Source organism: Thunnus albacares, chromosome 15 (genome assembly GCF_914725855.1).
Source record: "Thunnus albacares chromosome 15, fThuAlb1.1, whole genome shotgun sequence".
Taxonomy (NCBI): domain Eukaryota; kingdom Metazoa; phylum Chordata; class Actinopteri; order Scombriformes; family Scombridae; genus Thunnus; species Thunnus albacares.
Genome location: NC_058120.1, coordinates 25,299,515 through 25,310,961, shown reverse-complemented (window position 1 = coordinate 25,310,961; position 11,447 = coordinate 25,299,515). Strand labels below are relative to the sequence as shown.

Below are 11,447 nucleotides of genomic sequence, written 5' to 3'. Positions count from 1 at the left end.
CATTCATATTCACAGTATAAGTTAAATTCGATTTCAAGGCAGCAAGACATTTTTACAGGATGAAATGTTCCTATTTTCTTGTACTACATTGTTGGTACCTGCAGAGGGCAGTGCAGGTTTAAATTATAGTAACTTAATTTCTGCAGAAAGGAGTCAAACCTGTACAGTCAAAGGCAAAACTCAAGACAGAAGACTTTAAGCTGATGTAGAAAAGAACATATAACTCACACAGTAATACAGTATATGTTGTCTGTGATCTGGAGTATGTGTACAACACAAAGATGATGTTGGTAAAGCTTTATTTTACTGGATAGTAATTCCCTGATAATTTCCTAGGAAGCTTCCTATGTGATTTGGTACTAATTTTTCATTTAGTAGCCTACATGTCCTATTAATGAATCCCAATTATAGTGTAACATAGAGAGCCAGGCTTTAATATTAAGGTTTTCTATGATACATGAAGAATGAAGGAGTATTTACTTGGGTTTAAATGGAGCAGTTCTCATATACAAACTGAAATCCTACCAGACCGAGGGTGATATTTCTCAACAGGATTATTCTGTCCAAACACCAGAGAATGTGAGTTTCCTCTGAACAAACATTTATCAGATCTGCTGCTGGAGGCAGAAATAAATTTATGGGTTGAGTTCTGTGCAACAAGTTCAAGCAGTTTGTCTGGACAAGTAACACCACGCCGATGCCAAGTTAAAAGACAAAAGGTAAATACAGGCGGAAATAAGGGTGTCGTTTTTATTTCAAGACATCTACTGGGAGCCGTTCATGACACTACAATTATGGTCTTCACCAACAAGAGTGCTTATTTATTTCCATTATACACTGCATAAAGACATATTAGCTGTTGTCTAATGTAAATTTGTTCAGAGGAAAATATTTTAGAAGAGGGAAATTATATATTTAAAGACTTCTGAACCAGCTGAGCTAACAGGCTAACAGGATTTTTCCGAGTAGTATCAGCTCTCACACGGAGAACAAAGAGAGTCGAGTTCAGATAAACTGGATCATCTGAACATGGATTAAAATGCTGGCATGCTAACATTTTTAACTTTACTTAGGTTTTGTCATTTGTCAGCGTGAAAATGACTTTTTACAGTTTTTTACACAACAAAGTGAATTTTCTGCAGATTCCTGCTTTAGTCTGATCATTTTTCTCTCACTGGCTTTACTCGTTCATTAGTGCTGAAGATGTAGATAATGTGGTAGCATCGCTCAGGAGAACACTGAGAAAGAACATGGTAAAGTGGGATTTAAATACTGAAGGGAAAAAAGGAGACACATGTGGCAAAAAACAATTAACAAACACAGGTAGACGATGGAAAAATGTGTTTTTAATGCAAACAACAACTGGTCAAAACAGCAAACAAGACTAAAAATGAAATAAAATGAACAAAAAAAAAAGAAGAAAACACTGCAAACTGCACAAATACACATACCCTAATCTGCAACACGCTTCTTGTCACATTTTTATTTATTCTCATCAGTGAGTCTGCTGAAGATACCTTCATATTTTAGCCTACAAAAAACAATTTGTCACTGATGACTGATTAAAGTTTATGGAGGATGAAATGATGATACACAAATTAATAAATAAAGCTCAATTAATTACATAAATAAACCATTTCATTGAGACAGATCAACAAATTAACGAATAAATAATCCTGAGCAATGTGCATAAGTATTACTTAAATGCTGAAATAATAAATGCATATAAATAAATGGTGTGGTGCTGAAAGAAATCTGTTAAAAATGTCACTTTGAAGTTTCTTGGTTCTTGGTTGGACTATAAAAAAAAAAGCTATTTAGATTGATGTTAGTAATATATTTGTGTATATTAGGGATTTATGACAGATGGGCTGTGCGAGAGATGGATCATCTCCCACACAGAGAATACTTAGATATTATTGCGAAACAGGCTAATTTACATGTCAGTATCATGTTTGAAAAATTATCTAATCTGAATCTGTGTGTTCCTCGGTGCTTCAGGAGGAAAGATGTTCCAGGGGTCTTCAGTGTAATATGTTATCAATCTTTTGTCACCTTTCTAATGAAGTCTGGAGGTGGGGGGGGGTGGGGAGGTGGGGAGGTCTGCTATGTGGTTCTGTTCATGTCTGGGCTTTCTTCTCTTTGTCAGACAGTGTTGAAGAACAAGACAGTGAGGAATTCCTTTACATACCCTCTTGCTCAGTATCTCTGCTCAGGTTCCTCTGCCCTGGCTGACAGTGGAGGAGACTAGACAGACTGACATTTTAACTCCAACTTGTTCAAGTCACAGTCAGAATCAAATTTTTGATTGTGAGCCATGTAAGGCAGCACCTTAATACACACTATAGGATTTAGGATTAAGATTTTGAAAATCAAGTGTTCATATCAAGTGTTCAAAGCGTAAAACCTCCTATCTGCAGAATTTTCTGATTGGCAGATTTCACTTTGGATGATGAGAACAAGGAAGGTTTTGCTCATATTCAGTCTGTCTGCAAGATAATCCCGCCCTTCATTGTGACAGAAAAGTCACACAAGGAAACAAAAACACAACGCAGAGTCCCTGGGTGTGTAGAGAGGCAACAGCACGAGTGTGTTACACAATCACTGAACATTCATTTCCAGTGGACAAGGAAGCGAATACACTGAATTTAAGGAATTTCACACTTAAGGAATTCTGACTGTAGTATACTACAATGTAGTAACTATTACATTTACTACATCTTATTACCTGAAAACAAACTTAAATTTTATTTTTAATTTCATTCTATCTGCACTTTGCGAGGCATTAATATCTAGTCGGTATTGTTAACACATAATATAATAATATAGTCCAAAAACAGTGTGTTATGTATTGGGTATCCTTAACAAATAACATTCTGCAAGACAACAAGTTTTTTTTAGTTTTCTCAAAAAAGTGCATTTTTCAGATAGGAGGTTTTGCTCTTCAGCCATCGATATTGTCCGTTGCACAACTCCCTAACTGTTTTTCTACAAGTTACTCAGATGTTTGATCTGTTATTGATGATTTACATCTGCGTTTAACACTTATGTATTCCCTCTTTGAGATTCAAATTGTATTGTAGTTACTGTAGATTGTATTCTTGCGATAAATTTCTGCAAAAAACATACCAATAAGAATAATGTCAATCTGCATCAGCCTATATTTTGACATCACATTAAAGACTTTCAATGTTATTCTATATTTTTCACTTTTGTTAAAGACATGCTGGATAATCTGACAGATTTTTAAGCCAACATTAAATTTACGTCTTATGTCAAGTTAACTTGATAGTTTTCCCTGCTCCGGAATGGCTGTGTTTTATGTTTTCCTGCTGGAGTTACGGGAAGAAAAGAAGAAGACAGTGTCCTCTTCCTCCGTGTGTTGTGTTAAAGTGCATGAAGTCAGGAGGGGTTCATCCAAATCTCAGCATTATGTAACTTGAAATGTCATGCATGTGTGCGATAAATGTAAGCAATGTTGAAGCAATCAAGTACATATGTCCGTGGACGCTTTCCATCTGTTTTTATGTAAAGACATGATTGCATTTGTTTGCTTCTGATCTAAACTTTGCTGCAAAAAACATACTAAATAACACAATTAAATGACAAGAAATATTTTGACACTAGAGGATTTTAAGGTAAAAAAATACAAAACAAAATAAAAGATGTCAAAGTACATGTTATATGTTTTCCTGTTTTTCATTCTTGGAAACAAAGACAGGAGGATTGATGAACTCCCACCCGTGTCTTGCAACATATCTACTTGATTTATGTTTCCTGTCTTTAAAGTGGAAGCCTTTAAAAACACCAGAGATGCTGGTTTTGCTCAAGTTAAACCGACATCATGGTGTCAGAGAAAAAAGGGTTTGTAGCTGCTGCGGTTGTTGTTTTTGCCCTCATTTCACAGAGTGAGTTTGTTTATTTTCTAATATTATATCTATTTTATCTACTATTGGCATAGATTTTTATTTTGTTTTATTATTAAATGCTCATGATTGTATTTTTTAACATTTAGCTGATTGCACTTACTGATTTTGTGCTAAAATGCTCCATTATTAAGAAACTACTTTGTTCCTTTTGGCGTGTAATACTCTGTATATTCTTTGCATGGTGTTATCATGTCGTCCATCCAGAAATGTTGAAAATAGCTCTTTGGATTTTTCAACATTTTCTCTCTGGTTGTGTGTTTTGATCGTTCAGCTGAGGGCATAATCGGTGGCAGAGAAGTAGTGCCACACTCTCGGCCCTACATGGCCTCCATTCAGATACCAGGAGAGACCATGAAACATGAATGTGGAGGGTTTGTGATCGCTGATCAGTGGGTGATGACTGCAGTTCACTGTATGCCAACAGGGTGAGGCTGCTGCCTTTTTCGAAGAATGATGAATGTAGTTTGTAACCTTGGGAAAAGAAAAAACAAGATGAAGAAAAATCTTGTATATTTCACTCCAGAGGACATGTTGTCGTTTGTGGGGTTTTGTGTAAATACTGTATAATCTTATGTATTTGTACTGTTTGTGAATGAATTTTTAAATTAACTTCAGTCAATCATTTTGTAGGAGAACGTGTAATTTTTTTTGTCAAGTGTATGCCCACATGTTGTGATTCTGATTAATATTTATGTAATAGAAAATGAGTATTGTGTTATTATGTATTTGTATGTTTTGAGGATTATTCAATAATGCAATAATGTAATGCTCTTTTTACAGGCCAAATGGAAGGAAAGTAGTGTTGGGTGTCCATTCTCTGAGTGAACCTGAGGACACAAAGCAAACCTTTGACATTTCGGAGCTTCATAATCACCCAGATTTTAACCCATCAAATTATGATAATGACATTGCTTTAATTAAAGTAAGTGTGTATTTTATGTCAGTTGTCAATGGCACAGTATTCTTAAATGACTGAGCTGTTATGTTTTTGAAAAAGTGATGTGAAACAGTCATTTTTTGAACAATTTTCTTTGTTATTTTTGCAGTTGGATCGTCCATTTAACATCTCTGAAGCTGTTAAAACTGTGGAATACCTGCGAGCGGGCGGAACAAACCCTGATAAAGGTGCAGAGGTCGAAACAGCCGGCTGGGGATCCATCGACAACCTGGGGTTCAGACCTGACAAACTCAAAGAGGTGGTCATCGGGGTAGTCAGCTCGGCTCGGTGCAAACGCAGCGACTACTTTGGAAGAAAGTTCACCGTTAACATGATATGTGCACAAAAAGTATGCAATGACCCTTGTGATCAACCGTATAATGTCGAAGACAGTTGTGATGTAAGTTTTACTTCTTTCTCTTTTAGTAAATGTAAATAATGAAATTGTTCAGTTGTCAACAGTTGTGCCATGTAATCTTGAACTGTCTGTATTAGAAGTGGTACAAGCTCAGTTATGATTTCAGTCTCCAAAAAGTATACAAATGGGTTTTTCTTATTTTCTGGCAAAACCAATTAATGTTGCTGTCCGCTATAAGCTTCAATAAATCAAGTATTTTTTGGAAATTCAAATGCTATTAAATAGCTCTGAATAAGATCTGAACCATTCCAGCTCACAGCGACACTGATAAAGGTTCAGTATAGAAATTAAACTTTATGGAAGTGTTATCATAATGTTAAGCTATCATAATGTTGTTATAATATTGGTCTGGTCCAGACTGGATTCTCTCAACAAGTCTTAGATGGAGTGTTATGACTTTTCATCTAGCACCTTAGCATGCTAACTTGCTAACATAAGACGGTGAACATGGTAAATGCTATCCCTGTTTAAAAGCATTGAAGCCTGAAAGCGTTGTCATGGTGATCCTGGTAGCATGCTGACGTTAAATACAGCCAGCTCACTCACTGACTCTTACATTCTTTGTATTGTTACCTGATATCTAGGTGTGTAAAGTTGTTTTCAGTAATCTCAATTACCTTTCACTTTCAGACACCTCTTGTTGACAACTGGAGTCAACATTGTACTTGTTGTCAGTTTTAAGTCATTTCCTGTTTAAGCCCCTTCTGCATGTCTTCTTATTCTCTTTCAGGGTGACTCTGGAGGTCCTCTTCTTTACAACGGCATTGCAGTGGGCATCACCTCCAATGGAGGAAAGAAATGTGGCCAAATTAAAAAGCCTGGGATTTACACTGTTATCTCGCACTACACTGAGTGGATTGATAACACCATGGGCCTGCAGACCGCTGAGTCAGACGAGAGCACCTAAACAGAAGTTACAGTTTTCATAAGCAGTCAAGTTTCCAACACAGTCCTGCTTACTAACTGCAGCTGAGTCACTCATAATTCAAGGATATGAGACTTTATATGTTGGAAATCTTACTATTATGCTATTATGGACAAAAGTATATCACATTTACAGCTAATGTTTGGCTTTAGAGACGGATCTCCTGTATGATGAATGTACAACAACCACCTGCACAAATAATCATAATAATGTATTTCACATGATTTTTTCATACCACTTTTTAGAAGAATCAATAAAAAAACTCATTATCACATCAAGTCAACATGTCTATCTTGATTTGTTTAGTATATTTCAACAGAAAACAAGTGTCAGATTCAGCATAACCAAAGAGAAAGAGAAAGACTGTAATGATCACAAAGATGAGCAGTCATATAGAGCAGAGTATCTGCAAATAACAGAGACTGTGATTTACGTGTTACATAACAAAACAGTGACGTATAGTGAGTCACAGACTGAACAGAAATAATGTAAGAATCACTTATTACAACAAGCAAAGCTCATAAAGTTGTCAGACAAGTCCTCGTGCCAAATGGGGAAGTCCAAAAGTAAATAAAATCTGCAGCTGTACTTTATCTTTTTCACCCTCCCTGCTCTGTTCTGATAAACACAGTCATGAATGTTTTCTGCTGTGATCTATTCTGTTTAGTTTGGGAAATCTTTACAGCACCACCATTATTTTACACTACGCAAAATCAAATAATAATTTGCTAATCAACGCTGACTGGCTATGTTGAACATAAAGCTTAATTCTTAAAGGACCAGTGTGCAGGAATTAGTAGCATCTAGAGGACTGGACTTGGCAGAAATTTAATACAACATAAGTATGTTTTTTGCAAGTTTTGCAGCCACTGCAGGTTCTCCAACACACTTGGAAGGGGAAGTGGATGAGTTGCAAGTTGGTTGCAATCTGCAACCTCCCCACTAGATGTCACTAAATCTTACAGACTGGTCCTTAATGTTATTTGAATTTAATGAATCTATATACACTCTTTATATTATTTAAAATATATATAGAAAAATAGTTTAATTAAATTGCAAGGGTTTGAGATTTTGTGAAATGATAAATCTTTAAATCTCTGCTATTTAGCATTATAAGCAGATGGGATATAAACATTTAATAAATGGTTTAAAACACACTATATTGTAGTTGTAAGTTATAAGTTATAAGTGTTTATAACCAGAGGATGGCATGTGAACAGATAAAGAATGACAATATTAAGTAGTAAAACAAAGCTGTAATAATATATAATAATATATAATAATAATATATATGTCTGACAAATGCTGTATATTAATAAACACTTAAAAATGTCCTTATATATGATTTAAACTATATTTATGGTATGTTATAAACAATTTATTAATGTTTATACACTGCTTAAAAATGCTCAATAGATATGACAGCATCTAAAAGCAATACATTTGCAGTGTTATATAATCCAGTACAAAATCCCTGCAGTTAAAGCTCATTCCAAATAGTTGCATCAACATTTCTCTAACACAGTCTCAACAAAATTAAACTTCGGAGAGGTTTTAGAGAAATAAAATGAATTGTAGGCTTATTATATTACAGGCCTGTTGGATTAGATTAGCAAAAGACCTGCAATTAAACATAATAAATGCAACCTGCATGAGAGTAAAGAAATCAAGCATCTCTCAGCAAGTAGTTTACTTCCCCCTCATTCCCCTCTTCAATCACTTTCTTCCTCTCCTGCAGCTCCTGCACAGTAAATCTCATTGAGTAGGAGCGTCCTCCATGTGAGGCAGCCAGTTTGTTGATTCCTGAGAGCAGGTCTTTCACCTGAGGATAGCTTAGGGCATTCTGGGACTTTGCAACATTCAGCTCATAATAACGGCTTCCACACTTGCGGATGAGATCCTGCAGGGTTGCATGGGCTCCGGCCACATAGTCATTGATCCTCTGAGACCTGTGCTGGTTGTCATCGAAGCGAACGAACAGGACGATGGTGTGCTCTGCTAACTCTTGTCCGAAGATTTTCTGCAGGTGCCACAACATCTCACACTCGCCCTGGGTGAAGCGCCCCACCTGGAGCACCAGCAGGAAGACATGGGGTCCTGGGAGGGACAGAGCCAGGCAGTCCTTCACCAGCTCCAGGTTCTCCACCTCGTCTTCATCCCACAGCTCGGGGGTGTCCACCAGGATGAGTCGCCTCCCTGCTGCAAACACTTCTTTTCTCTCACAGGCCAAGGTTGGCTGAGGGGGTTCATGGCTGGACACATTAATTGGGTATTGATTACCTGCTCTCTCCAGAATGAGATTTAGAGCAGAAGATTTCCCGCTGCCAGACAGACCCAACAGGACGACTGACATCTTCTTCGTTTCATCGTCTAAAAGCCAAAAAAAGGGAAGGATTCTGACTGTTAAAGAGCATCTTGAAAAAATCTTAAAAAATAAAAGAATAAAATAAGAATACCCACTGACTTGTAAACCCATACCTGGCTCAAAAACATTTGTACATTATTTATAACCTTTAATTTAACCATTGGTGATTTGGCCTGTTGTGGGTTACAGCATGAATATTTTATGACCACAAACCAAACATTAGATTGTGCACACTGTACATTATGACCAGTGATGTCATTGTGTAACTGTATCACCCCCTAGTGGGAGAAGCTGCTGCACTGAAAATGCTAAACGTCTCTCAAAAAGGACACTTTTCCAAACAAACTTGAGGATCTTTTTCCAAAGCAAAAATCATATGGTCCTGTTGTAGAAACCACTGTACTACACTATATGTTTGGACAGATGTAAATGTGTCAAGTGCAGGAAAAACAGGATCTGCTTTTTCCTTTATCTTGACCATTTCTGACTTGAAACTCTAGGAGCAATTAAAAAATAATCTTGGGAAAATTAATTCCCAAAACATTTCAGTCTTACCATCATGAACATTCATCTGGTGCTGCAACATGGCTTTGTGGCTTATCACAGCCTCCTCCAGGCTCTCTCTTTTTGTCTCATATTTCTTTCTCTCAGCTGCCTCCTTCTGTCTTTCCTCAGCATGCTTCGCCTTCAGCTCCTCCATCTCTTTGGCTCTTCTCTCCTCTCGCTGATGGACCAGCTGCTTGAAGGCCTGCACCTTCTCTTCGGCCTCCTGCACCTTCTGTTTCAACATCTTCATGGCTGTGTCTTCTGTGTTCCTTTTCTTAGCTTCAGCCAGCATGGTTTCAGTGTAGCCAGTCACACCGTTTTCAGTCAGCGTGTAGTCGACCATCTCGAATAGCGCACCTAGCTTGTCACTTGCAGCAGATGATGTGACTCGGCAGTATCTTCCATTGCATGTGGTTATCAACTCCAGGAGTGCATCATCCAACATTTCAACAACGTTTCCATCTTCCAGAGAGAGAATTACCAGGTATTTTAAAGCTTCAGCTCCAAAGTGTGCCTGCAGTATCTCTATCATTCTCTTATCCTGTTTTGTATAATCTCCACCTTGGATCAACAGCAGAAATGTAATTATTCCATCTCTGCAGGACTTAAAGCAACCATCCATGGCCTGTCTGATTCCCTCTTCTGTCATGTCTTGTTTGAATTCTGCATAGTGCAAGCTAATCGAGCGGCCATCCACCGTCAAGTCACAGACTTGATTTGATCCCAGAGAACTAAAGGTAAACTGGTGACGTTTGTCCTCACGGCTACCCTGCAGCAGAGATTTCAAAGAGGACCATTCGTCCACCGTGGATATGACTACCATCATCTGCCTCGTGTTAGTTACACCGTCTGCCAAACAACAGAATAGTGACTTGTCAATGACTTGTAATCATTTTAATGCACAAACCAAGTAATCATGTGTACTGACTAAAATCCAATTGCATTCACTTCACAGGCCTTGCAGTTGTTAACATAAATTGAAATGAACAATTAACTGCAAATGAAATTAATAGTGATTCAAAGAATTAAAATGTGGGAAAACTCAGATTTTCATATATAGAAAAGAAATACTTACTGTGCGACATTTTGCAGGTGCTCTGGCGAGTCTGTGCTCAGATCCTTGTCAGCTCAAGATAACACATGAAACTGGATTCTCTGGCTCTGAAACAAGCATTATGAGGGTAAAAAAAAAAAGAAATGCTTCCTGATTACAGCATTTCACGTGTCACTCGCTGTTTTGTTGACAAGGAAGTGCATTCCACAACACAACCTGGAATGTACAAGCTGCTGGTCTAATGCATCTTCTTCATGCAGATTTTAAAATATCCTTGCTAGCCATAGCACACTCTCTTTTTTCTTTGTCATACAAACACACACAGATTCACTCACACAATGTTTTTGCTACTACAGTAGGAGGACAATGCATTGACTTAGATTAATCCCCAATGCACCCTTACTTTAACCATAGTCACTACAGGCCAAAACCTGAACCAAAAATCATAACCTTAAGCAAGAGCCAAGTCTTAACCCTAAACTTTAATTGTTTACCTCATGGAGACCAGCTTTGTCCTCCAATATAAAGTGAATCCCCATAATATGACTGTGTGGACAGATTTCAGTGCCCGATGTGATTACATTTTAAATATGCCAGAGTATTAAAAGTAATATTTGAGGTAAACATTTTTAATAAACTGATTTATGGGAATTTACAATCCCCTAATTAGTTGGCCTTTTTTACTTGTTCCGTTTCCCACCTGAATCTATGAAGTTAATGCCCACTGCATAACGAAGCCTGTCAGTGAGACATCTTATGATTTTCTTCTTTGCATTACTGATAAATCAGCCTTCACTTAGGCTACTTACTCAAAAGAGATGTAGTGCCTGAAATGCAAGATAAAATGTGAGCCAAAGTCCCTGTGGGCATGCACATTAATGAGAACCAAAATGGAAATCACTTAGTCTGGTTGTTGACTTCAGCAGAATTGGCCCTAAATCAATTCTCACTTATGATGAGGAAGGAGGGACAGTAGAAACCATGGAATTAACATTGGATAGCCCATACACGTATTTTAATCTGGACATAGACATAGCTACAGTAGGCTATGAGCAGGAGTTCCCTCACATACAAGACACAATTACTGAGATTACTGAGGGATTGCACCATCGCCCTCAATGCTGCTGCTGTCAAACCTCCCAAAACAAGACAGTACTACAGCGTAAAATGGGGGACATCGCTTGGTCAATTCGGATACATCCATTCCTGTTAAACGCTTGATTTGACCGATACGAAATAAATTGCGATAGGTTACGAAAATAGTCGGCAATAA

The 11,447-nt window shown here is 37.5% G+C and overlaps 2 protein-coding genes across 2 annotated transcripts; one reads left to right on the top strand and one right to left on the bottom strand.

Annotated features, from left to right (window-relative positions):
• Positions 1 to 3,801: 3,801 nt before the first annotated feature.
• Positions 3,802 to 6,487, top strand: cfd (complement factor D (adipsin)). The gene is made up of 5 exons (XM_044375272.1): positions 3,802 to 3,908; positions 4,201 to 4,354; positions 4,710 to 4,851; positions 4,976 to 5,266; positions 6,015 to 6,487. Exons 1-5 carry the CDS (start codon positions 3,845 to 3,847, stop codon positions 6,189 to 6,191), a joined length of 828 nt encoding a protein of 275 aa, XP_044231207.1. The 5' UTR covers positions 3,802 to 3,844; the 3' UTR covers positions 6,192 to 6,487.
• Positions 6,488 to 7,546: 1,059 nt separating this feature from the next.
• On the bottom strand, positions 7,547 to 11,435 carry LOC122997855. Its single transcript, XM_044374143.1, has 4 exons — positions 10,875 to 11,435; positions 10,196 to 10,281; positions 9,130 to 9,969; positions 7,547 to 8,579 (listed from the first exon to the last, which is right to left on the bottom strand). Exons 2-4 carry the CDS (start codon positions 10,203 to 10,205, stop codon positions 7,876 to 7,878), a joined length of 1,554 nt encoding a protein of 517 aa, XP_044230078.1. The 5' UTR covers positions 10,206 to 10,281; positions 10,875 to 11,435; the 3' UTR covers positions 7,547 to 7,875.
• Positions 11,436 to 11,447: the final 12 nt, after the last annotated feature.